We start from the raw sequence: 25,965 nt of genomic DNA on the forward strand, positions 1-25,965 counted from the left end.
AGAACTTGGGCCATGGGGTAGCACTGCCACCTAGTGATGTCTAGAGGTATTTGCAATTCCTGCCCTACTGCCATCCCCCAGTGACCAGAGCCACACACCAGGTTATAGAGTTCATAAAATCTCTTCCGAGCCAGCGGGCTGCAGCCAGAGCTGCCAACAAGTCCAGAAGCATTGCCTTGGGTTCCAGTGCCCCCGAGGATTTTGTTGAGTCACAGCCTCCAGAGCCTCCCACCACACCGCCAGGAGCTGCCAGAGCCCCAGGCACCACCCCCCATCCCCAAGCCCCAGGGTCTGACCCTGACATCTGGGGCAAAGTGCTGGAGACACAGATGTAATGATGCGCAGAAACAGAGAGTCACATCTCAGTCTCAGCCAACAGACTGTCCCCTAGTCCTGATGTCATTAGCACCATCTGAGAGCTGGGATCTGTGGAAAGCGGAGGGGTGTTCAGACCGCCGTGCATCCCTCCTCTGGGGACCACAAACAAGTGGCCTAAGTTCCCCACCCCGTCCCCCTGGTCTCAAGCCTCCGATCAAGCCCTGGGGGATCTTACCACTGGGGCCCGTCCAGGAGCTGCTGCTCCTCTGGTGGGCAGCAGGCTCCCGGGCTCGCTCTCGTTCCTGGGTGTCACCAGGCCCTCCTGCCACCTCCTCCTCCTCCTCCCCCTCAGAGAGGAGGTCACAGATCTGCTGCTGCAGCTCCGGGCTAATGCTGTTCTCGGCCAACACCAGACTCCGCAGAGCTGTAGGGTAATTTTCTACCATGTCCAGCAGGGTCTGTGGTGGGGAAGAATATGGAAAAGGATGAATGCAGTTAACGTGGCTCCTCAGGCTCCAAGCTGCCACCCCTTTGGTATGTCCACAGGATGTATGTTGAGGCTAACCTCAACCTCTGGTCCATCCCCCAACATGAAGACTTCTCACCTGAGCTGACTGGTTGGTGAGCCCTGTGCCCTCCAAGTCTAGGACCTCTAAGGTGCGGCTGGAGGCCACAGCTACAGCCAGCATCCCTGCCACGTGGTCACCTGGGGAGACAGCACACACACACACTCACCTGCAGTCATTTGTGGGCCTGCTAACTCTTTGCCACAGCCTCCCCATCACCCTAAACACCTGAGATCCCACCCCAAGCCAGGAAAGGCTGGCAATTGGTAGATGGCCAGGAGGGGAGCATTGTGACTGGCTAGTAAATGGATGAAGCCAGCCAGGCCCCGGGGGTGGTGATGGATGCTCTGATCTAACTGTTGGTCAGCTGGTCCTGCACACCGGTGGCTCCTGTACTTCCACCCACAACCCCCTTTTTCCTTTGCTTCTCCAGTGTAGTGGTTACCATGGCAACTGATGATCCCAGGTTCTTGGAGGTGGGGTGAGGGGCGTGCTGAGAATCAAAAGGGACTTTTGTGAGCCTCACCCAGGGGGTTGTAGTCCAGATTGAGGACGCGGACCTGGGAGCTGTGGGCCACGGCAATGGCGAGGCGGCTCCAGCCCTTAGGGGTGATGCCGGGGTTAGCGCTCAGTGTCAGCTCCTTCAGGCCTGGGCAGTCACAGTGAGAAGCCAGGATGGGGAAGGTCAGGCCCTTCCCCAACCCCTCCCCCACCTGGGGATCTTTGGGGTGTCCCTAGTGACTGAGAGCCACGCCACCCCCTCCACAGAGCTTCAGGGACATTAGAGCCCCATGCCCTTCCTGCCTGCTGTAGCCTGGATTCCTGGGTCTCCATTCCTGCTCAGCTCCAACCCTCCCTCCTTGAGAGGATCTGAAAAACATTCTCACCCACACAGTTAGAGCCCTCTTCTCCGGGCCAGGCCCCTTCCCCTCTGCACTTAGTTTTTCGCTTTTCATCAAGGCCACATCAGCCCTTGCCCTCAGCAGGGCCCCTGCTCACCAGACTTGGCCCCGTCAGGCGGGAGGAGGCCACAGATGAGGTTGATGGCTTCATCACCCAGCATGCAGTCCCCCAGGTCCAGTGCCACGAGGGCAGGGTGGAGGGCCAGGGCTGGATTCAACAAGGCCAGACCTGCGTCTGTCAGAGGGCTCCCATGCAGGCTTGGAGGGTAAGAGCAGAGAGCAAAGGTTACTGCCAACGTCAGCCCTGTCTGTAAGGGGGAAGGGGCACCCTCCCTGATGGTGAGCCCTAGAGGTGAGAAGGACATTCGGTCACAGCACATGGGAGAGGCCCTGGGAAGGAAGAAAGTTCTAGATTCTGAAAGAATGCAGTTAGAAGAGGAATGTGGCTTCTTTTTGTGGGCAGGGACTAGGCTCCAGATCAGAACACAGAGAAGGGGCATGTGGGGATGGTATTTTGGACAGAATGTATGGGCAGGGATCTAGTCCTCAGGGGAGGATTTCTTCTCTGGGGACAGAGCAGCTGCCCTGGAGAAGCCACTGGGGTGATCCGGTTGGGAGGTACATGGACCCTGCCAGGAAGAGGGTGGGTATCCTGTCTCACTTGGGGTGGGGCTCGTGTCACAGTCTGGAGATGAAGCAGGAGCTTGGAGGGTGTGGTGGCGGTATGGTCAGAGAGAAGAGGTGCCTGAATAAGGGGTGAGAAGGTAGGTCAAGTGCAAAGACAGGTACAAGGTGTGGGAAGGAAGGAACAGGAGGTGGCAAGAGGAGTGCGAGGAAGGGGTGTGGTGCCCAGGACCCCCTTTCGAGAGAGCACACTCACAAGAGGGACTGGATGGAGCGGTTGGTCCGCAGCGCCTCCGCCAGCTGCTTGATGCGGCTGGGGCTGGACACGACGCCCAGGTTAAGGTTGAGCTGCGCCAGGGACGTGGCCCCGGCCAGGGCCCGGCAGATTCGGCCGAAGTCGCGGTCGCAGAGACGGCAGCCGCGCAGTGAGAGCAGGCGCACGGCGTTGTCGCGCAGGCCGCGGCAGATGTCCCGCACCTCGGCGCCTGACAGAGGCTCCCCCGAAATCTGGATGGAGCTGGGCAGCATCGTACCCACGGCTGGGCGGCCGGGGCCGGGGCCCGGGCCGCGGCCGAGGTTGGCGGGGCCGCGGGAGGGGTCGGGGCTGGGGTCGGGGCCCGGGCTGGGGTCGCGGACGCAGAGGGGGTAGCGGGGGCGGCAGAGGCGTAGGAGGCGGCGGCGGCGGTGGGGGTGGCGGGGGCGGCGGCGGCGGCGGCGGCGGAGAGGAGCGCCGGGGCCGGGGCCGGCCGGGATTGCGAAGCCGCCGAGGTCGCCGGCCGGGCTGAGACCGCGCGGCGCTGGAGCTGGGACGGATCTTGTGGTCCGTGTCTGGGCGACGGGCCGGGGGGCGCGTTCCGGGGTCGGGCGGGCGCTGCTCCGCGCTGGTCCTCGTCCCTCGCGGTTGTGGCGGCGGCTCAGGGACCTCAGCTTAGGACGCGCGGGACCAGTCTCCGCTCGGAGGCCGCATCTGCTCTCTCCCTTCCTCCAGCCCCGCTCCCCCTACCGCCTCGTAGGGAGAGCCCGAGGAGGGCAGGCCGGCGGGCCGGCAGGCTGGCAGCGGGCGGCGGGCTGCAGCTTCGGCTGAAGCTGCTGAGCCGGAGCGGGCGGCGGGTTCCCATGGCAACGGCCGCGTCACCACCGCTCGCCCCGCCCCCTGCCCGGCCTAGGCCACGCGGGCCAGCGAGGTTTGCGCACACCCGGCGTTCAGGTGGGGACGCCCGTCCCCTGGGTGTGGGGCCAGACGACAGGTGGAGAGTAGGTAGCTGGGTGGAAGCCTGGGTCGGGCAGGGGATGGGGAGAGGAGAATAGAGGCACGTCACGTGGAGATGGCGTTTGGACTATTAGTGTACTGGGTCCTTTTGCTCATTTTTCCGTCGTGCCTTCGCCGGGATCCAAGGCACGCCTCTCTCCCCGCCGCCTACCGGCTCCGCCATCCAGTTTCGAGGTCCCTAGGGCCCTTTAATCTGCGCCTCGCCCCGCCCGCGCGACGAGAGGCGCCGCGTGCGTGGGGATTCCAGCCGCGTGCCCCTTGCCATGATGGCTGCGGCGCAGCTGCGGCCCCCGGGGTCCCGTCCTGGCTGAGACGGCCTGAGTTGACAGGCCCAGTGGAACCCTCAAAGGGTCCTTGGAGCAGGTGAGCCGCAGGTAGATGCAAGGTGCTGGTGCGGCTTCTTTCCCAGGTGATCAGGGCGCTGCTGGTGCTGACATTCTCAGTACCCGTGGAGACTGGAGTGGCCAAAATGAAAGGGGTGCCAGGATGGCCGCCTGGAATGGCTTTGTGGCCGTGGAGGGTGGCTGGAGCTTTCAGTAAGGGCACACTGCTTAACACAGGCAGTGCACTTACAACTTGGTCCACTGGTAACAGTGTATCCCGTATGGTCACATAGGGCAAACCCTAGGCATGTTTCTTAGTTCCCTTATTAGAAAGGAGAAATGCTGACCCAGATTTACTAGGGTAATGAATTTTTAAAAAATGAATCATACACGATGCACGATACTGGATGCTTGGGGCTAGGGCACTGGGATGACCCAGAGGGATGGTGTGGGGAGGGAGGAGGGAGGAGGGTTCAGGATGGGGAACACATGTATACCTGTGGCAGATTCATTTTGATATTTGGCAAAACTAATACAATTATGTAAAGTTAAAAAAAAATCAGCAAAAAAAAAAAAAAGAATCATACAAAGTAGTGAAGGGAGGCCAATGATCCTGTTCCTTCCATTAACCACCCTAAGTAACTCCTGAGGTGGAACAGATGAAACAGCTAGTGGGGGTGGATGTGCTGTGTTTGGGGTGGTTGTTGCTTTTAAGAGGAAAGACTACGAGAACTGAAGAAAGCTTTATTGCTCTGGCCCCATATAACCAGGGCAAAGCCAACTCTGACTTCAGATGTGAGCTCCCACAGGAAGATTATCCTTACACAATGACCCAGGTGCCAAAGGACCTTGTCATGACATGGGGATGCATCTGGAAATTTGTGTCCAATTGTCACTGCTCCATAAGCATCCCAAGAGTAACACGGAGCCCAGAGTCAAGTTGGGTGCACTGTTCCATCAGATTCATGGTTCTTGAGCTAAGGCCTCCGTGATGCTGCATGGATTCTCATTCCCTCTGCCTCAGGGACAGGCAGTCTTCAATGTAGTCGATGCAGTCTGGACTGTCCCACTTGATTAATATTTTTGGCTACGCCATGTGGCCTGTGGGATCTTAGTTCCCTGACCAGGGACTGAACCCATGCCCCCTGCAGTGGAAGTGCAGAGTCTTAACCACTGGTCTGCCAGGGGAAGTCCCTGGGCTGTCTGACTTTCATTCTGCTGCAGAGGCTATACTTAAGGGAGGAACATGTGACATGACCACCACTGACAGAACAGGGAAGTGCACAGGAAGGAGGGTGGCAGGGAGGACCACTGGAAGGGGTAGCTGCAGGCCCAGACTTCAATCAATATTTTAATTACCAAGTCTATATTTAGCAAGACAACTTGGGAGAGAGAAAGAGGAAGGAAGGGGTAGGTGGTGAGAGGGCCTCTGAGGAGCTGACCCACTTTCTGCACTGGCTGCAGAGCCCTGCAGTCCTGGCCAGGAGTTCCTGGCCTTGTGCCCCCAGAAGCCCAACAGGCATCGAGGAGATACTTAAGTGGCTACAGCTCTGTGGCAGCTGCAGACCCCATCAAAGAGACACACGTCATCAGTACTGTCCTTTAATCTTCCTCCGCTTCACCGCTGGGGGAAAGGGGCTGGCCGGGGATTTCAGGTGGGGTCAGTGTGACTGCAGGGTCACGGCGACAGCCCTGGCTGTGGCGTTGAGCACGGTGGTGGGAAGCCTGGCAGCAGGGAGTGCGGCAGGGATGTCTCTGGGGACCCTCTGTATGGGCGGGATGTTGGGGCCCTCCAGCGTGTCCAGGATCCCTGAAAGGAGGAGGATGCAAAGTGAGTGAGGGTTGGCAGGGTCCTGCCCTAGGCAGCTATCCTTCCCCTCCCTGCAGCCAGGCCCTCCTGTCACTCACCCTCTACCACCTTGTGGTAGGCAAAATGCAGATAGAGTAGGAAGAGCATGTGCAGGGTAGCCAGGGTGCCACAGAGGAGCAGCCGTTGTGTGGGGCCCACGGTCCGTGACACCAACACTGCCACCTTGGGCAACAGGAATAGAGCTCAGAGGCCTGCTCCAAGCAAGTGATGTGAGGAAGCCACTCTTACCCAGAGCAGAAACTTTGTGGGATTGGACTTGAGCTTTGAGCTGTTTTCCCAACTCCCTGGTAGGGCAGCCCACCCCTAGAAACCTCCTGCCCAGCTTACCATGCGCAGGGTGGACAACCCACCCACCAGCAGCCAGAAGAGGTAGAAGAGGGCATGGAGGTGGATGTTATAGGTGATGAACAGGACAATGCAGTGTCCGAAGAGGCCATAGCCCTAGGAAGGAGGATGGTGGAGAGGAAAGTCGCTCAGACTGAGCTGGCCTCGTGCGGACCTTGAAAAATAAATGGTCCACTGGCCAACTCACCCCATTCCAGACCCTGGGGCCCTAGGACAGCTGCAGACCAGAGCCTGGTTACTCTTTTAGATCACACTTGCCCCCCACTGTGCTAGACTCCTTACCAGCAGTGCCAGCATCTGGAGCATGGTGATCTGCGCATTGCACAGGTAGGCGAGGAAGTAAATGAAGGACGAGACGCCTAGCCAGTAGCCGAAGCAGGTGCCAATGGCTGTGCCCATCAGGGTGCCCTCCCGCTGTGGGGTGAAGGCTCTAATTAGTTCTGTGAGGCCTCTGGTCTCAGTCTCGCCCAGGGCCTCCTCCCTCAGGGCCTGCTTCTATCCACCATGTCTCTGTGGGCAGCTTTCAACTCATTTCAGTCACCCCCGCCAAAGTCCTCTGTCCTGCTTACGATAATGGTGTCAGATGTCTTCATCCCGTGGAGGAGGATGGCCACCAGCGTGAAGACAAGCATGAGAGGTCCGTAGAGCTCACCTGCGATTTTCTGTCAATATACCAACTCATTCAGGCTGGGGGGTACAATGGCTCTTCTGTTGATGTCTTCCTGGGCTTTGCCTGGTGGCCCCACCCTCTGCCCCAGTTCCTCCCCCGGCTCTTTCAGACATGCTACACCCCCCTACTCACCTGGGGGAAGCTGACCATCTTGATAGGGATCATGGATTCCAGGAGCCTGGGAGGGGAGAGGAAAGAGGAGAGCAGATGAGAGCAGAGGCAGCACTAGGCCATGAGGTTCTGGAAAGCCTGATTCTTACTCATCTCGCTACCTGAAGAGAACACGCTGGATGGTAAGGAAGAAGAGGGTAGTAAAGACAGATGAACGAGGAAATCACTACCCTGCCCTGAAAATGCTTCCAGGAAGAACAGCCCCGACACTGTGCCGACTGATGCAGCAGCAACATGGAGAATCCTTAGGGCCCCCTGGGCCTTTGGGAGGGCTTGACCATTTACCTATGTGACCTGTTCCCCTTTAAAAGACATGCAAACCTCAGCAGAGATGTAAAGATAAACCCCTGGGAAATGTTTAGAAGGAAAGTTGTCACTTGTGAGAACCAGGGTGCCCCCTGCCTCTTCCTACTTATCATCCCTCCAGATACCACTGAGCATTTTCTTGAGAAATATATTTGAAGTGGTATTAAAATTCCAGGCAAGACAAACAGAAGTACCAAAACCTTCCCCACTTCTTAAGTGACTCACTAGTAGTACCTTAGATCTTGACTGGATTTTACTTGTGAGGAAGCTGCCCTGTCCAACCCTCCAGCCAACCCTGGGTCAGGGGTCCCTCCTGGGTGTGTCCCTTCATGGCAAATGAGTGCTTGAGGGCTGCCCTTGAGTTACGCATCCCATCTTGTGTCTAAGGCTCCCAGACACAACTACTACAGCGCCTGATGCACAGCCAAAGCTTAGTAAATACTTGCTAAGTGGTAGTGGGTATTTGATAAGCACTAGTTGAATTAAAGGATGAACAAAGAACCAAGCCAAGATTAAATCCAGTTCTTGAAGTCATTCAACAACTATGTACTGATATTCAGATTCAGAGGCTGTTCTGGTCCTGAGAATTAAAAAGTAAACAAAACAGAGCCTGCTTCTGAGGAAGTCTTTGGAAAGAGAGACCCAGGAATAGGGAAGTATAGCACTGCTGAAATGTTACCTGTTGGCAGTGCAGAGCCCTACTGGAGCACCAGGACAGGACACACTGGGAATGGGGAGCAAAGGAAGTGACATTTGAGCCAAGCTTTGAGGGAAGAGGAATAGTTTATTAGATGGAGAAGAGGAGGAAGGCAGTGTGTTGTCACCACGCCCTGTTCTATGACAAGAGGTATGGTGTGGCTGGGTCATGACGAGGGGAGTCTAAGGGTTTGATGTCCGGTTGTAGTTTGGATGTTAGGAGGGCAGTTTCTGTCAGGAGGAGGAGCCTCACCTGCTTCGCACCTGGGCCGGCTCCACATCAAAGTAGGGTCTCAGGATGTCGATGTTGGCATACAAGCTGAAGGCTCTGGAAGCTTGTCTCTTCCCTGCCTGCCACATCTATAGCAAGGAAGATGGGTGGAGTGGAAGGGTTCTGTCAAACTCTTGGCTCTATGCTCTGTTACTTATTTTTTATCTGATTTCAACATGGTTTGAACTGGACAACCTGGGGTGAACTTTGCCAACTCTAGAACCAGAGGTCTCCTGGGTATACTTTTCCACCTGTCAGGGAGCCAATTGTGCTTACCTGATCAGCCACCTGCCGGCTCAGCTGTCCCTTAAAGCCCTTCATCCCCAGGAACTCCCCATCCTCTTCTTCAGCGGCAGCTGCATCAGCATCCACTTCTTCCTCACGCAGGCGCTGATGCAGCTCACCCATATCCTCGAAGCTGGAGCCCGAGGTATCATCCATATTCTCCATGTCAATCACTGCTGAGCCCCCACCCTGTGAAGACAACAGATCCTAGAGTGCAGGACCTTTCTGCTTCATCCAGTTAAGTCCTTCTTTGTTCACCACAAGGTTTGGGGCTAGGGGACAGGACTTGAAATCACCACAGATGATGCCACTCTCCTCCCCTCATTTGGTCTCAGAACCCCTGCTTGTTTGGTTCTCTGTTCTAGTCTGGGGAACCTAGTCCCTGTCTTTTATACACGGCTTTTTCCTACCTTCCCTACCAAGGCCCCAAAAGGCTGCAAAGTGCCCATTTCCTTCACCTCTCCCAACCCCAAATCAAGGCTATGCGCACAAAGTGTGGTTTTGGCTAGTGAATCCCATCCACCCCCAAGTCCACTCTCGCCTCCCGCCATGCCTGACTCCGACTGAGTTTCTTTAACTTGTAGAAAGCAAGAGCAATTGGGCCTAGATACCTAAGGCCCCTGGCTGGAGTACCAGTCTGGACCTTTAAGATCAGCCAGCACTAGTCCCACTGCCTTTCTTGTGCACGAAGACTCAAAAAAGAGAAAAAGTGTTGCAAATGGACCAGACTTCCAGGCTCTGAGGGAGAGTCCCCACATGACTTCAGGACGGCTGCCGGCCCTGGGGCTGCGGGCAGCCGGAGCCGTGGGGCCATTACCTGGATGTTTTCTTCGAACCCTCCCCATTCCGGGCCGGCCCCGTTTCGGGCGCCGCCAGTCGGCGCGGCTGGAGTTGCCATGTCCCTCGAGGGCTCCCGTCGCTGAAGCCCGCGCTTGTCCCGCGCGCGGAGGAGGAGTGGGAGAGACGTGGGCCTGAGAAAGGGACAGGTCTAGGGACAAGAAAGAAAGGTACGATGGGTCGGAACGCAAAAAAAGAGAAACCCGGATGTTTGGCTCAAACTGACTTCCGGTAGCTGGGGACGTGGACGGAGGCAAGGCACAGTCTCGCGATATTTAAGATTCTAGGCGGTGGTGCGTTGCTACAGAAACAGAGGCGGACGACTAGTGCGCACGCGTCAGTTAGGTACTCTGGTCGCGTGGAGGAGTTGAAGATGGCGGCGGCCCAGGCTGTGGAGGAAATGAGGACCCGCGTGGTTCTAGGGGAGTTCGGGGTTCGCAATGTAAGTCTTGTGGCCTTCAGCTCGGGAGCAGAGTGAATCAGGGATGAGTTGGGGTCAGGGTGGGGACGGGCTTGGCCTCGCTGCCCCTTCGCGGACATTCTCGTCTCTCTTTGCTCTAGGTTCATACCACTGACTTTCCCGGTAACTATTCAGGCTACGATGATGCCTGGGACCAGGACCGCTTTGAGAAGGTAGGTGGAGCTGGAACTGTGGGATCGGACTTTGTGATATGAGCAACCTGTACCTTAGAAGCTGTTCTTGTAATTTCCAAGGCGCAGCAGCAAAGGGCAGCTTGCAGCAAGCTGCAGAGAGCGGTAGCTGGAAGCAGGGTCTTAGTTTTCCCCACCGGTAGTCCTAACCACGACCACAGGAGCCAGCAGTTAGGGCTCGAGTCTCTAGTACCTTGTCTGCCTAGTCAAGAACGAATTCAGGCGAGAAGGTAGAAGGTAGAGAGTAAAGTACGAAGTTTATTGAAAAGAAAAGTACATGTAGAAAGGCACACGGGCAGGATCCTCCATGGGGTACACACTCATCTCTCAGCCAAGATGAATCTGGAAGTGAAGGCTTCTGGAAAGAGCAAGACTCATTATGGCCTGAATTACCCTCTGACTTTTGACCTCAAGTAGCTTTTCTGCACTTGTGATGTACCTTCCTTGTCCTAAAGAGAGGGAAGCGGAGATCCCCTAATCCTTACTCAGACGAGGGATTTTGCATTGCTTTGTCCTTGCTATGATTATTTCTTCAAGATGTTGACAAGAGACAAAGACTGTTTATTCTGTTTCTGTTGTTTCTTCTGTTTCTGGAGGGCAAACAGGAGGCTGAGAGTAAATTCCTCAATGGGAGTCCGTCTGTCTCCTACCATACTTGTGATGTGGGACAGGCTAAATTAAAGGTCCAGGTTCTTATTCTACTTGTCCAAAGGAATTTGGACAGGGAGTACAAAAAAAAGTCACACAGAGAAACTGAGGTGTAGAGAGAACAAAGAAGCAGTTTATAAGGAGAAGGGAAAGTAGGCACTCACAGAAGAATACGGGTGTCCACACGAGTGAGGAGCCCACCCGAGGGTCTTTCTAGCCCCCCTCCTTTAATTCCTTGAATGGGTGCAGGTTCCTTTGTTGTTGTTCAGTTGTGTCTGACTCTTTGTGACCCCAGGGACTGCAGCACGCCAAGCTTCCCTGTCGTTCTGTATCTCCTGGAGTTTGCTCAAACTCATGTCCATTGAGTCAGTGATACCATCCAATCATCCTATCCTCTGTCGCCCCCTTCTCCTCTTGCCCTGAGTCTTTCCCAGCATCACTCGTTTGCAGTGAGTCAGCTCTTGGCATTACGTGGCCAAAGTATTGGAGCTTCAGCTTCAGCCTCAGTCCTTCAGTGAATATTCAGGGTTGATTTCTTTTAGGATTGACTGGTTTGATAGTTTGATCTCCTTGTTTTCTAAGGGACTCTCAAGAGTCTTCTCCAGAACCACAATTCGAAGGTATCAATTCTTTGGCACTCAATCATCTCTCACATCCATGCATGACTACTGGAAAAACCATAGCTGTGACTATATGGACCTTTGTCAGCAAAGTGATGTCTCTGCTTTTTAATGTGCTGTCTAGCTTTGTCATAGCTTTTCTTCCAAGGAGCAAGTGTCTTTCAAGGCTGTAGTCACTGTCCACAGTGACTTTGGAGCCCAAGAAAATGAAGTCTGTCACTGTTTCCATTTTTTCCCCATTTGTTTGTTATGAAATGATAGGATCAGATGCCATGATCTTAGTTTTTTGAATGTTGAGTTTTAAGCCCGCTTTTTCACTCTCCTCTTTCACCTTCATCAAAAGGCTCTTTAGTTCCTCTTCAGTTTCTGCCGTCAGGATGGTGTCACCTACATATCTGAGGTTATTGATATTTCTCCTGGCAATCTTGACTGCAGCTTGTGCTTCAGCCAGTACTCTGCATGTAAGTTATATAAGTTAAATAAGCAGGGTGACAATACACAGCCTTGATGTACTCCTTCCCCAATTTTGAACCAGTCCATTGTTCCATCTCCAATTCTAACTGTTGCTTCCTGATCTGCATACAGGTTTTTCAGGAGGCAGGTAATGTGGTCTGGTGTTCTCATCTCTCTAATTTTCCACAGTTGTGATCCACACAGTCAAAGGCTTTAGTCATTGAAGCAGAAGTAAATGTTTTTCTGGACTTCTCTTGCTTTTTCTATGATCCAGAGGATGTTGGCAATTTGATCTCTTGTTCGTTTACCTTTTCTAAATCCAGCTTGAACATCTGGAAGTTCTTGGTTCACTACTGTTGAAGCCTAGCTTGGGGAATTTTGAGCATAGTCTTGCTGGCATGTGAAACGAGCTCAGTTGTGCAGTAGTTTGGACATTCTTTGGCATTCCTCTTCTTTGGGATTGGAATGAAAACTGACCTTTTCAAGTCTTGTGGTCACTGCTTAGTTTTCCAAATTTGCTGGCATATTGAGTGCTGCACTTTAACAGCATCATCTTTTAGGACTTTAAATAGTTCAACTGGAGTTCCATTACCTCCACTAACCTTGTTCATAGTAATGCTTCCTAAGGCCCACTTGACTTCTTTGATTAGGGACAGTCTATTTATTATTGGGAGGATGGGTGGTTTCTTGATTGCACTTTATAACAGCTTCCCTTGTGTGTCTGTCTCCTAAAGCCACCACACTAAGAGCCTTTTTCCCCCTTAATTTTCCCTTAGAGTGAATCACCAGGTGTGGAAGGTTGTACAGAAGCCTGTGCCTCTTTATTGCGCATGCTTGGCCAAGCTCTGTTGGGTTTCTAGTCAGGGTTTACTATACAGGTGTCACAAAGTTTAATCAAGGCTTAATTCCTATTCCTGATGCCATTCCTCCATGCTTCATCATCTCATTCAGTGCAAAACAAGGAGAGGTGGCTTTGCCTTTTGCCCAATGTCTGTGTATGATGAGGCCAACATAAACAAATGACTCCAGTGTAATGCAGCAAAGGCAGCTGGAAGCAAGAAAGGATGATGGGGGTGGGGTGGAGGTCCAGATTTTTTTTGGGGGGGTATCCCACACAGACACTTAATCCAGAATGGGAATGGGGAGCAGAGGTATGGAAGATTTCCTGAAGGAGATGACATCTAAGTTCAGCCTTGAACAAGGAGCAGAGGCTGAGGAGTGTCCAAGCAGCTCAGTGGTAGGCAAGATTGAAGTGTATTTTAGGCACCAGAGGTGATAGGGAGCTCTGGAAGAGTTCTTAAGCAAGTAGGATCATATCTGCAAGTTTAGAGATAGAGGATTTGAGGCTTGTCCTGTGGGGTGTGCACAATTTGTGACAGTTGCATAGGGAAGTTGAGGCTGAAGGCAGAAATGAAGATTGTGATGATGAAATAGAGCACAGGGGAGATGAAAGGTAAATTTGGTGATTGCTTGGATATGGGCTGTTAGTGGGGGAGTGTAAAATTACTGCTCTGATGCGTGGTGGTCATTTAGCGATGAGAAATCAGTCTAGGGAAGGGGAATGTTGAGGCATACAGTTTCCTGTGAGTGAAGTCCAGCAAACTGATTATATATATATATATATATATATATATATAAAAAGAGTTGTTCATACAGATAATTGCTGAAACCATGAGCAGGGTTGAGGTCACCCTGCTGCTGCTGCTAAGTCACTTCTCATGTCCGAGTCTGTGTGACCCCATAGACTGCAGCCCACCAGGCTCCCCCATCCCTGGGATTCTCCAGGCAAGAACACTGGAGTGGGTTGCCATTTCCTTCTCCAGTGTGTGAAAAGTGAAAAGTGAAAGTGAAGTTGCTCAGTCGTGTCAGACTCTTAGCGACCCCATGGACTGCAGCCTACCAGGCTCCTCCTTGTCCATGGGATTTTCTAGGCAAGAGTACTGGAGTGGCTTGCCATTGCCTTCTCATGAGGTCACACTGGAGAGAGACAAAAACTTGGGAAACAGTAACATTTGTATAGTAGGTAGAAGACTGTGAATTTAGAAGGACTGGTCAATGAGGAGGAGAAGATTGATGCTCTGAAATCAAGGCAGCTGAGTTTGGAAACAGGCTTCTCTCAACAATGCCAGGTGTAGCAGAGGTGTATAGTAAGATAAAAATTGAGTAGTGTCAACTGGGTGAGCAGTGTGTGAGCCTGTTCTTAGTAACATAGCCTCTGTGAATGTGGCTGGAAGCCATATTGCAGAAGGTTTTATTTTTTTAAGGAATTTGTAAAAAAGTTTTATTTCTGGTTGTGCTTGGCCTTTGATTCATATGCCTGGGCTTTCTCTGGTTGCAGTGAGTGGGGGCAGCTCTCTAGCTGCAGTGGGAGGGCTTCTTATTGCAGGGGCCTCTCTTCCTGTGGAGCATGGGCTCTAGAGTGCTGGCTCCGTAGTTGTGGTTCATGGGCTTAGTTGCTCCATGGTGCGTGGGATCTTCCTGGACCAGGGATCAAACCCGTGTCCCCTTTGCATTAACAACTGGACCACCAGGGAAGTCCCTGCGGAGGGTTTTAAATGAATGGAAGATAAAAATGAAGGCTTTTCCAAAATCAAATGAAGGATTGGGGGAGAAAGTAAGGTCTAATGAGGGACATCTGGGCAAAGGGAGGTTTTTGAGGGGAATGTCAGGTGGGGGGAGGTATTGCGTGTACAGAAACAGGCTTCATTTAGTGTTTCTCCTATCCCTTTAGAATTTCCGTGTGGATGTGGTACACATGGATGAAAACTCATTGGAGTTTGACATGGTGGGAATCGACGCAGCCATCGCCAATGCGTTTCGGCGCATTCTGTTAGCTGAGGTATCGGTGGACACGGTGGCAAAGGTGGGGTTGTCGGGGGGCCTCACTTGGGGAATTGTCTCAAGCGGTGTTCTTGCAGTGTTGCTGAGCATTCCTCCTGCTCATTCTTTGTAAACTTTTCATCAAGTATCCTAGGATGAGGTCTCTGTCTCCCTGTATCTGGAGACGGGGGAGTTGATGGGGGGACTGCAGGGTTTCTTTACTTGGGCAGGTGCCGACCATGGCTGTGGAGAAGGTCCTGGTGTACAACAACACGTCCATCGTCCAGGATGAGATCCTCGCCCACCGCCTGGGCCTCATCCCCATTCATGCCGACCCCCGTCTTTTTGAATATAGGAACCAAGGTGAGGGTTTGAGAAAATGACATTTGGGGAAAAGGGGGGCTGTGCTCCTCTGAAAGAGATTCTGGAATCAGACTGCCAGTGTTTGAATCCTCTATTATCTACCTTGGGACCCTGGGTCCATTACCAATCTTGGGGTGCATCTGTGCTCTTCTCTGTGGGAACACTTACCCTTGCCCTTCCTGTGTTTGCCAAGAGAATGAGAGAAATGTGCCAGGCAGTCGGCGTAGTGCCTGGTGCTGATGTTTCCGTCAGCGCTGTGAGCCCCCCACCTTCCCCCTTTGTGCAGGAGACGAAGGTGGCACAGAGATCGACACCCTGCAGTTCCGGCTGCAGGTCAGGTGCACGCGGAACCCCCACGCTGCTAAAGACTCCTCTGACCCCAATGAGCTCTATGTCAACCACAGAGGTGCGCGCCGGGGGCTGCGGGGGGAGGGGGGCTTGCTCCCTGGTGGGCGCGTTTCAAGGGCTCGGGTGTGATGTGCTCCCCGCAGTGTACACCAGACACATGACGTGGGTGCCTCTGGGGAACCAGGCCGACCTCTTCCCGGAGGGTGCCATCCGCCCGGTGCACGACGACATCCTCATTGCACAGCTGCGGCCTGGCCAGGAGATTGACCTGCTCATGCACTGTGTCAAGGGCATTGGTGAGACCTTTTGACTACACTGTGAGCCATGATCAACTCTGCTGAGATGTTCCCAACAGGCAGAAAGCCGCTGGGCCTTCGCTCAGTAGCTTAGGGAATATGAAGAAGGGTCTCCTCCCAGGCTCTGAGTGCCCTCTTTCCTCCAGGCAAAGATCATGCCAAGTTTTCACCTGTGGCAACAGCCAGTTACAGGCTCCTGCCAGACATCACCCTGCTGGAGCCTGTGGAAGGGGAGGCGGCGGAAGAGCTGAGCCACTGCTTCTCACCTGGTGTTATTGAGGTGCAGGAGATCCAAGGTATGGGATTTGGGATGCTGTGTAAGCCCGGCCCTAAAGCATATTTCCTTTGAAGGTAGCAGAGAGAAATTCAAGTTGTGGGCTCATGTATTTATAATATGGTTTGTTTTCATTAGGTAAAAAGGTGGCCAGAGTTGCCAATCCCCGGCTAGATACGTTTAGCAGGGAAGTCTTCCGGAATGAGAAGCTAAAGAAGGTTGTACGGCTTGCGCGTGTTCGAGACCATTTTATCTGTGAGTTTCAAGTTGAGGGTGGGGCGGCAGTGGTTCTTTGGTGCTGCAGTTTGCTGGAGGTCAGATGTGGAATCTAGCAGTGTGTGTAAGGCGTGTTTCTCTCTGGTCCCCAGTTTCTGTTGAGTCCACAGGGGTGTTGCCACCAGACGTGCTGGTGAGTGAAGCCATCAAGGTGCTGATGGGGAAGTGTCAGCGGTTCCTGGACGAACTGGATGCGGTTCAGATGGACTAAGGCCACGCTGGATGGTATGGCCGGGATTGGATATTCCTGAGGCAAGCTGGACACTTCAGGTTCTGCCCTGCCCCTGCAGGACTGCTGCTGAGAGCCCAGAGAGACTAGGGGGCCTGGGTTTTCTTGGGACAATTCCAGCTTTATTTCAGTCAATACATTTTGTTAAATGTGCCACAAAATGTGACTTTTATGCCTTTGTAAGGCCTTGGTGTAAATAAATTCACATCCAGACAAAAATCCTTTTCTTGGAGACAGCTTCTTCAGTTTCCATCCAGAAACATGGGGCCCCACCTCAGAAGAGATTTGGCATTATTTAGCAGTTAGGAATTTTGGCCTCAGACATGACTGCAGGTCAGGGCCAAGTACCTCTGAAGCCCCAGGAGAATGCCAAATGGGGGCACAAGCAGACCACAGAAAAACAGTACGTGCTGCTCACCTATTTCCTGGATAGGAAGAGGTGAGGACGTTTCTGAGAGAAGAGGCTGTTCCATGGCAGTCAAGTCAGAGAGCCATCGAGACACAGGCAGGAAGAGCAGTCCTCTTTGGACAGCCCCTCTGGGTTAGGTCCAGCGGCCACCAGTGGCGACACTTGAGGGTGCAAGGACTACCTGGTCTACATGTCATGGAGAGAAATCCTCCGGCTGGCGTGCTATTGTTAGTTCAGAGGGCGGGCCTGGTGGAGAGGTCTCCTAGTCAGTTCCTCCTGTCCAACCCCCTTGGCAAGATGCTCGTGAAGAACAGCGACCCTGGAGTGTGTCACTGGTTTGAAAAAGGCAGATTGGGGCCCTTTCTGTATGAAACTGAGATTTTTACTGACATGCAGATGTGCTTCAGTTAAATGTTTCTACAAAAAAGTTATATAAACAATAGAAAACTTCTAGCATGAAGTCACTGGATGTTAAAAATATTACAACACAATAAATACAACTATACCCTCCACAGCCCCACCACAGAGAAGAGTGGGCAGCTGGTAAATCTGGAGGGAAACATGCGGAGATGGCCTTCACAGTGGACAGGAAGCCCAAAGCACCACCCAGGAAGAGGGGACGGACCCAGCCTGTGCCACAGAGGGTGCTACGTGGACGCCAAGTCTTTTCCAGCTTCACCTCTTTCTGCCCCCGCCTGACCTGGGGCCACATCAGCTAAGAGCTGCAGCTTCAGTCCATGCTCTCACTGAAAAGCCTGGTCAGTGGATTGGGCTGATGCCAGGCCTGTGGGGAGCTCGTGAACACTGTGTAGATTAACTTGATTCCCACACCCCTGTCCCCTCTGCTTATAGGGCCATCCAGTGATGTCTAGAACAGACTGGAGACTCACAATATAGGCTCTGATGGGAAGGCATGTTTTTTTCTTCTGCAAATGGCCCATGAGGGAAGTGACCAGGACCCGAAAAAGACCATGAGATTTTTGAAGGCACCTGGACTCAGCTAGTCCTAGGAGAGGAGACCAGTGGCTAGCTGCTTGTCACAGATATAGCCTAGTTGGTCTGGATTTATCCTTGAATGCCAGTGACATCACATGACACTAGATAGGGTACTGTGGCTCTTGTGTCTGAGTGGACCCTGGGGGCTGGGGAAGCAACACTGAGGATTCGTGGCGGGACAAAACATGTGAGCTCTAAGGGATGTTAGAGCACTACAGACCCTGGCCCAGCCCTGGCCCCTGAAGGGACGAATGTTTGATACTGTACCCAGAGCTTAGCAGTGGCTCAGACCACGGAACCCCTCAGGTGACCAGATTCTTGCTCAAAACAAAGTGGCAACTGGCCAAATTCAGTTCAGCACCTGACCCAGATACGCCCCTGGAGAATGGGGAAGGCTCTTGTCAGCCCAGCAGCAAGGGGGCTCAGTGGAACTCGCAACAACCCAGGAAAAACTCTGGCACAAGTAGTTCGGGGCTGAGCCCTTGCCGCAAGCCTGGCTGGCCGCAGCATTGGGTGCAGCGCCCCTAGTTACCACTCTGCACAGGTGTATGGCTGCCTGGGCGCGGGAGGGCGTGGGGAGAAGGGCCGCTCTGCTCTAGCTTCTCTTTCTGGGAAAAGGCAAAACTCCAAAGAGGATGGGAGATACCTGGGAAATCTAGACAGAATGGTGTAAGCCCTGACTCCCTCTCTTGATACTTGAGCACAATGACTTCCGGCCCTAAACAGGGCCCGCTCTCTCCAGCTCCAGCCCTGGATCTCTCTCCAGGCTGACGACGGTGGAAAGTGAGGTGGCAGTGGAGAGGGGCCTAGAGATCAGCTACACAGGGGAAGAAGAGATGACAATAAAGGTTGAGGAAGGATGCGCAACAGCTTGATTTAGGGTTCAAAGATGGTGGCCAGGCCGCCCTCCTCGTCCAGCGCATCTGTCTCCGGCATTGGCTTTGGTTTTTTGAAAAGTGAGGGAAGATTCTTAATGTGAACTTCTTTCCGGAATTGCTCGCCCAGGGGTTTCTGTGGAAGACAGAAAGAACTAATGCTGGGGCTCGAGTAGTGGGTTACTTTAGGGCTTATCTTACCATAATGGGCAGGACCACAGCTGGCTTCTGAGGCGACTGCAAAGGTGGTTGGGAGCACTAAGGAAAATGTGAGACCTACCCCAATGCACCCAGCAATGAGGCGCTTGAATTGGTCCTTCCGGCGCTTGTCAGCCACTTTCTGCAGAGAGGGGTTCAACAACTTGCAGTCAAACTGGTCCAGACAGTCCTTCTGAATTTCTGGAATCTGCTCCATCACAGCTCTTATCTCCAGGTACCTGGGCCGCTGAGAAGTAGGGATAAACCCACTCAATGGCATGGGTCTGGGCCCTGCCACACCCACGTCTCAGGGGCAGCACTAGCAACTTGACAACTGCCTGCGTTGAGTTTATTAAGGCCCAAGTGACTGGAAGCGGCCTGTGAGGAATCAAGCTGCAGCCATCCTGCCTGAAGGCTTTCTCCACTCACCAGCGCCTCATATATCTGGAAGGCCAGGTGGACCAGGGAAGCCATGCAGCCGTCGTGCTGCCCATGTGTCTGTAAGCCCTTCAGCACGCTGGTGAACAGCCATGTAACAGCATCTGCGAGCAGTGTCCCTGACAGCACCTGGGGAGACAGCTGTGCTCAGGGTGAAGGGGGACTCTCTGAAGGCCCCAGCACCCCAGTTCGCCCAACTGAGTCAATCCCCATGACCCCAACGTTTCATAAGGGGTGAGAAGGAGGGATGAGGAACCATACTTGTTTGAGGAGAGGCCAGCAGAGCTGTGTGGTCGTCCTCTGGCAGGACAGAGTGTCCTTCCAGGCCAGGGAGTTGAAGGCCGTAATCAATAGCGCTGTACAAACATCCTAAGGGAAAAGGATGAAGGAATACAATGAGAACTCAAGCACAGTGTTCTCTGTTATGCATCAGGGGTTAGCGTTTCACTAGGTAAGCAGGAAAATGACAAAAGCAGCTACTGAAGAGATGTGAGTTTATTTCTGCTATGTCTATCAGGCCATCAAAAACAGGAACCGATCAGTATAGAAAAGAAAACCTGTGCAGGAAGGAGACAGAACCCAGGCTCGGGGAAGCTGAACACCGGGGCCTGGTGGCGCTGTGCCTGGGTGTTTATCTGAGCCTTGACCCACGCCAGCATGGTAACACCGGGGCCTTGTGCCTTTCCCATATGAAGAAATATTACCAAGATACCCTCCTGGTGGTACCAGAAAGTGAGTAAAGTGGATGCAGGCTGCCCAGCAGGGCAAGGAGAGAACCTCAACTGCCCCTCCACCCACCTCATGCTTCATCAGGCATTTCCCCAGGTCTGTAAGCTCCGCCATGGCCGAAGGGGCTACCTCTGTGGCCATCATCTCTTCATCTGTAAGCAGAGAGCAGAATGTTAAGGTTCATCCTTTCAGAACAGAGGCTGTCCTTTCTGACAGAAGCCTGGAGTAAAGCAGAGTGAGGATCCTGGGCTGACTAGTGGTTCTAGGTACTGGGACATCCCCTTAGGCTCACGAGAGGGTGTAGAAGCCTGGCCCATGGCAGATCTAGGGATACACCTAACTATACTTGCAAAACAATTTTTTCTGGACAGTTACTTAAAAAGCCACAAATGCTGAGGCTCTTTTATCATTGAACCAATATTTGAGCACCCACTGTAGCAGACACTGATTTACGTACTGGGGATATAACAGAAATAGGACAAAATCCCTACTTACTGGGGATATAATAGGACAAAATCCCTTCCTTGTTGAGAGTTAAGTTCTAGTGAGGGAGAGAAGTAATTGATAAAATATAAGTAAAACATGATGTCAGGTAGTGATCAGTGCTGGTAAGGCAGAGCAGAGGAGGAGACCAGAGGCTGGCGTTGCTGTTTTTGATAAGATAGTCATAAAAGACACCCCTCAGAGGTGACATCTGAGGAGAGACCTGAATAAAAGCAACAATATACTGGGATGGTCCAGCATATAGTTAGGAGAACAATCATTCTGGATGGATTGATCCAGAATCTGGATAGAGGGATCACAAGTGCAGCGGCTCTGTGGGGGGATGGTGCTGGGAGAACACAGCAAGGGGGCCAGTACGGGGGAAAGCTACATGTATGTGTACAAAGTCTCCTCCACACGTCTGCTAGGGACATGTTTTCTATGGGAACTGACCTGGTTACAAAAGTAACAGTATTGAGGAGAAGGAGCTTAAAGGCTGACCTCCAAGGGCTGCAACAGCCTCACTTACCATCTCCATCTGCAGGGGGAGCAGCAGTGTGGTCAGCACCTTTCTTTGAAACACAGCACACAGCTAAAGCAAGAAAGCAGGGTTACTGGGCTGATCACCACCAGACAACAGCCATCTCAGGCCAGTGGATCCCAAACTGTCTCTGGGCAGGCGAGGACGGGGGACCGTCCAGGCACAAAGTCGGCTTCACCAATAGAAACCAAAGCATCTGACCAGACCGTGTTCTGGTCCCTCTTCAAGTTCAATCAACTGGAGGGAAATTACAGAATGACCTAAGAGTAACTGACTGGGAGTGGAGGTCTCATAGGTATAACTGGTGTACTATGGATGTCAAACAAATGAACTAACCAAAAAGTAAAAAATATAACCACCTGCATGTCCAAGAATTAAAAGTTTCCCCGTTTGACAAAGCTAGGAAGTTACTCCTACCGTTAATCCAAATCCCTCCTGCTATCTGAACCATTTCTTCATGTACTGGCCTTAGTATGAACAACTACGATTCAGTTCACAATTCACAACATGTCTTTAAGTTGACTTAAAGGCTACCTAGTCTCTATTTAGTTCATTATTTCTTATCAGTCTGTCCGTGTTGCTGCAAACATGTAGGTGAGTGACCAGCTGTTTTTCCAGAAAAAGGCCCGTCTTCGACCCCTGGTTCCCACGCCACTTACTGATCAGGTCCATGACTTCTCGGGTTAACATCCTCACCAGTTGTTCCTCCAGCATCTCTTGCGACTCTGGGTTTTCATCTGTCGTCTCATCTTCTCCACTGCACAAAATCAGGGACCAAGGCTCATGGGAATGCAAAAGCAGCAGTGACCCTAGCCAGGCCCTCTGTGCCCACTTCCTTCTCTGACTTCCCTGGTCGACATTCCACTCGGACGTTAGGAATGGGCAGCAGTGGACTTCCAGTGGTTAAGAATCCACCTGCCAACCCAGGGGACATGGGTTCGCTCCCTGGTCTGGGAAGAGCCCACATGCCACAGGGCAACTAAGCCCATGTGTCACAACTACTGAGCCTACACACCCTAGAGCCCAAGCTCCACAAGAGAAGCCACTGCAATGAGAAGCCCAGGCACCGTAACAAAGGGTGACCCCTGCTCTCCACAGCTGCAGAAAGCCTGTATGCAGCAGCAGTGATCACTGAGGGGCATTATTATAATGCTTGTGACTATCCAGTTGGCTCGAGGGGACTCGATCAAAATCCTAAGTGGTAAGAATGTCTCAGCATTCACCTAAGGCAGCTGAAGGTATCCCCAACGAAAGCTTGAGCTGAGTCTGCCTGTGAGAGAAAGGCCATCTACTGTTTCGGCTGAGCGTAACTATAACCCACTATTTTAGCCCTGGGATGGTAGAACCCTTCCTTCTACCATTTAGGCTGAGCATGACTAACTATAACCCAGTACTCTTCTAGACCTGGGATGGTAGAATCCTTCCTACCCTATGGCTGCCTTCTCTCACCCCAAACCTGGCTGCCAGCTCATCCATCAAGGAGAAGAGATACTCCCTTACCAAAGCAGGCTCCTCTGGTTGATGACTTGCCATTTTTGGGAAAGCCTCTGGGAAAACAAAACAGAAATAAGCACTACACTGGGGGCAAGGCTGGAAAAGATAATATCTAAGGCCCACTCAGTGGTTAGAATTAGCTGAGGATGAGTCCAGGTAACAATTGCAGAGCCTTAGGAAATCTCATAAGGTTAAAAAACCAGATATGGTTTCTGTAACCTCTCCCAAGGTGGCTCAGTGGTAAAGAATCCACCTGACAATGCAGGAAACATGGATTTGATCCCTGGTCTGGGAAGATCCCCTGAAGAAGGAAATGGCAGCCCATTCCAGTGTTCTTGCCTGGAAAATCCCACGGACAGAGGAGCCTGGTGGGCTACAGTCCATGGGGTTGAAGAGTGTTAGACATGACTCAGCAACGGAACAACATCCTCTCCCAAACCCGAGTGAAGGGCAGCATATCAAACATTTCTTTGCTTGGCAAGGATCAAGAGCATTTTAGAAATCCTAAGTCTCTTCTGGATGCACCAAATTCTCTGCCCAGCTGGTCTCCTTGCTTAATTCGAGTTGGGGAAACACAATTCCAGAGGAGCACTCTGCTGACCACCTCTCCTCAGTTAACAGGAGGACAGGAGCAGAACCTGAGTCTGCATGTGCTCGGTGGGCAATGGGACCAGTTTAGTTCTTGGGTGAGCTGCTCTATCCAGTGCAGGGTGGGGGTGGGGGGCAGGGTGGGGCAGATGTGCAGCTGTCCTGGCAGGGTGAGCAGACGACACTTCTGGGAGCTCTTAGCTTGTGAGACTCACAAGAGGCCACCCACTCTAAGAGGTCTTTGTGCTACCCTTTCCTGACTGATCTCTTACCACGTGGAGGTAGGTGAAAAGAGGTCCAAGGATGGGAGACACCAGGGCTTCATAGTGCTCCGGGGGACAGAAGAGCACCAGAGGCTTCACAAAGACCCATGCCGAGGCAGGTTAAGGAGCCTTAGCATACGAGCGCATACCCTGTTGTTCTGAAGCACGGCTCCCCTGTGAGGCTGGAACTACAGTAGCTCTCCTTCACCACTCTCCTTATATTGTCACTTCAGGAAAGAAAGACACTCCCCAAAACAAATGAAAACAGAGAATCCGAATGAGAATGCAGTATAAGAGTGTGTTCAAAGAGAGGCACCCGACAAAGTACAGAAAAGGGATAAGAGCTTCATCTTCCATCTTTCTAAGCAGTGGGAAGGTAAAGATATCTCTAAGGAGAAAGAGCTTTCAAGACCCCCTGACTGCTTTCAGGTTTTCCCTGCTGTTTACTTCAATCTTCTTGTCTTTTTAATGTGGTTACTGTATACTGAATAGAAATGACTCCATCTGTTTCACGCAGCTCAGCTCTGCCTCCTCTAGTGCCTGTGAACAGTTCCTGTCTTCACCTTCTAGCCCTTTGGGGGTTTTCCAGGGACTTTCGAAAGGATATGAAGCATGGGTCTGAGTCGGTAGTCAGGAATATTGTTCAAGTTGACAAAGGCGGAGCTGAGGAGCTGGGTGGCCAGGTGCTCCACAGTGTAGAAGTCCTGCTGCATGGAAGGGCCTGCCTTCCCGAGGATATGGAAACTGCAAGGGAAAATCATGGGCAAAATCAAATCCATGATCTGTCACCACCATCCCTGACTCCCCTGGGAATCTCTTGTCTACGAGAAGACTTCTCAGCTAGAAAAGCAATTGACTGTATTTCCTTCTTAAGAGAACTTCAGTTTAATCACCATCCTTTGAAGATGTGGACTTAATCTTCTATCAGAAGTGAAAATATCAGCCCCCACCACTTTTAAGGAAACTTGTTGACAGCAGAGCCAGTTACCCCCTACCCCTGATGCCACAACCAGGACCCCAGGCCACCAAACATGGCCGCCACCTTCTAGTGTCCCATGGAAAGTGGGCTATGAGTAGTGAGGTCTGAGAACATGCACCCCCATCTTCTACTCTGATCTCATCATCATATGCACTGGAAATAGACAAGGTGGGCATTAAAATATCAAGTCATGGCTAGGATTAAAGGCACATGTGACAATTAAAAAAAAAGAAAAAGGAGGAAATCAGCCTGTTCATTTTGATTTGACACTAGAATCATCAGTCAAATTTTGTCGTCATATTACCTGTACACTAGAACACTGGATCAGATGTAAAACCCAAGGCCATTCCTACACATGGCATGTCTAGGAGAAGAACATGAAAAGGCAGCATGGGTTCCTTACCAGTTTTCATAGAGGGTGCAGAAGAAACGCTGCATTCTTTCCAAGACCGTTTTATAGACAGGAGAGTCATTCAGTTCCAGGAGAGGCTGAGGTAATCCTACAGACAAAGATGGGTCAGGAACCTGCTGCTCCACTGCCGAGGGCTCTCAGCCTACCAGCACCCTCCGCAGGCAGAGGTGGTTTGGGGAGTCGGGGGCGGGGTGGGGTGCTATAAATGCAAAGCAGCTAACCAAGTCTTCTACCAGCAGGAGACGCTAACAGCTTCCCTGAAGGGACTGTTACATTGCCTTTGCAGGCAAAGGTGAAAGCCATTTAAATGTCCAGGTGTGAAGACTCCAACTTTCACCTGGGTTTCTCCACATGGAACTTGTACCGAAGCACACAATGATAGCCTCAAATGATCTCTCCATAAAGCACCTGGAATGTACCCCTTCCCTTTTAAGTCACAGAATCTCTTTTTCAAGCAAAAATTTATGCAAAGGGTCAAGATGTATAGCAGATCAAAAAGAAGCCCATTTATCTCAAAGAGCTGCCGTGGAAGATCTGTACTTCTAATCAGAGGCAATTTTGTTTCCAGCCTTGCTTCTGCCTGGCAGCTGCCAGAGGGAATTGTTTACCCATTCTACTATGTTTTGGTCAGTCATACATTTCTACAGCACCAGTTCTTGGCTTACTTTGAATAACGGAAGTGGGATGGAAGAGGAATAGGCGGTGAAGCAAAACCTACTTTTTGTACTAATAGTAAGACATTTCTTGGATGTTCTATCTTCACTGGTGTCTGAAACAGGGAGCTTAAATAGTGGGGCCAAAGGAAATGGCCCAGGATCATTTAGGTCAAAACAGATGGGCCCTGGAAAGGGAAACCAACAGTCTTCTTGTCATTAAGTCACGGCTGAGGCATGCGCATTAGATTGCTTAATCATGGCCAGGCCCAGGCAGAGGTGACAGCCGGGGCAAGAAACACTGGGGGGCTGTGATGGAGAGCCAGCCCGAACTTTCAGAGATCAGCACACAGTTTAGACAACTCTGTTGTCTGCAGTTCCAACTTCTAACTGATCACCCTGCTCTGTGCTCCAGCCACACGAGTCGCCTCCTCTTCCCTGGATGTACTGAGCTCTCTGCCTAATGCCTGGGGAT

The 25,965-nt window shown here is 52.1% G+C and overlaps 4 protein-coding genes across 5 annotated transcripts in view; 1 reads left to right on the forward strand and 3 right to left on the reverse strand.

The window, feature by feature from the left end:
- Positions 1-102: 102 nt before the first annotated feature.
- Positions 103-3,485, reverse strand: LRRC73 (leucine rich repeat containing 73). Of its 2 annotated transcripts, XM_061398278.1 has the most exons (7): positions 2,667-3,485; positions 1,884-2,044; positions 1,689-1,754; positions 1,411-1,533; positions 924-1,024; positions 554-776; positions 103-426 (listed from the first exon to the last, which is right to left on the reverse strand). In XM_061398278.1, the coding sequence occupies exons 1-7, from the start codon at positions 2,936-2,938 to the stop codon at positions 356-358; spliced, it is 1,017 nt and encodes a 338-aa protein (XP_061254262.1). In that variant the 5' UTR covers positions 2,939-3,485; the 3' UTR covers positions 103-355. The 2 variants fall into 2 exon arrangements, with proteins under 2 accessions (XP_061254262.1, XP_061254263.1); XM_061398279.1 differs by lacking the exon at positions 1,689-1,754 and having other exon boundaries at positions 2,667-3,481.
- Positions 3,486-5,341: 1,856 nt separating this feature from the next.
- YIPF3 (Yip1 domain family member 3) lies at positions 5,342-9,519 on the reverse strand. Its single transcript, XM_061398276.1, has 9 exons — positions 9,435-9,519; positions 8,609-8,806; positions 8,315-8,421; positions 7,021-7,066; positions 6,788-6,880; positions 6,501-6,632; positions 6,201-6,314; positions 5,912-6,035; positions 5,342-5,813 (listed from the first exon to the last, which is right to left on the reverse strand). Exons 1-9 carry the CDS (start codon positions 9,513-9,515, stop codon positions 5,665-5,667), a joined length of 1,044 nt encoding a protein of 347 aa, XP_061254260.1. The 5' UTR covers positions 9,516-9,519; the 3' UTR covers positions 5,342-5,664.
- A 255-nt stretch (positions 9,520-9,774) lies between these two features.
- POLR1C (RNA polymerase I and III subunit C) lies at positions 9,775-16,651 on the forward strand. The gene is made up of 9 exons (XM_061398277.1): positions 9,775-9,896; positions 10,016-10,087; positions 14,558-14,665; positions 14,877-15,009; positions 15,296-15,415; positions 15,501-15,653; positions 15,800-15,949; positions 16,066-16,182; positions 16,296-16,651. The coding sequence occupies exons 1-9, from the start codon at positions 9,828-9,830 to the stop codon at positions 16,412-16,414; spliced, it is 1,041 nt and encodes a 346-aa protein (XP_061254261.1). The 5' UTR covers positions 9,775-9,827; the 3' UTR covers positions 16,415-16,651.
- Positions 16,652-18,686: 2,035 nt separating this feature from the next.
- The window catches only part of XPO5 (exportin 5), a 42,779-nt gene continuing 35,500 nt past the window's right edge, over positions 18,687-25,965 (reverse strand). The window contains exons 22-32 of the mRNA XM_061398262.1: positions 24,829-24,925; positions 24,054-24,190; positions 23,456-23,553; positions 22,602-22,648; positions 21,761-21,858; positions 21,090-21,152; positions 20,147-20,229; positions 19,610-19,717; positions 19,340-19,477; positions 18,993-19,157; positions 18,687-18,848 (exon numbers count right to left, since the gene is read on the reverse strand). Coding sequence (XP_061254246.1) covers positions 18,714-18,848; positions 18,993-19,157; positions 19,340-19,477; positions 19,610-19,717; positions 20,147-20,229; positions 21,090-21,152; positions 21,761-21,858; positions 22,602-22,648; positions 23,456-23,553; positions 24,054-24,190; positions 24,829-24,925 — 1,169 coding nt within the window. The 3' untranslated portion in view covers positions 18,687-18,713. The remainder of the gene's footprint in view (positions 18,849-18,992; positions 19,158-19,339; positions 19,478-19,609; positions 19,718-20,146; positions 20,230-21,089; positions 21,153-21,760; positions 21,859-22,601; positions 22,649-23,455; positions 23,554-24,053; positions 24,191-24,828; positions 24,926-25,965) is intronic.

The sequence above is a fragment of the Bos javanicus genome, chromosome 23 (assembly GCF_032452875.1).
Source record: "Bos javanicus breed banteng chromosome 23, ARS-OSU_banteng_1.0, whole genome shotgun sequence".
Lineage (NCBI taxonomy): Eukaryota > Metazoa > Chordata > Mammalia > Artiodactyla > Bovidae > Bos > Bos javanicus.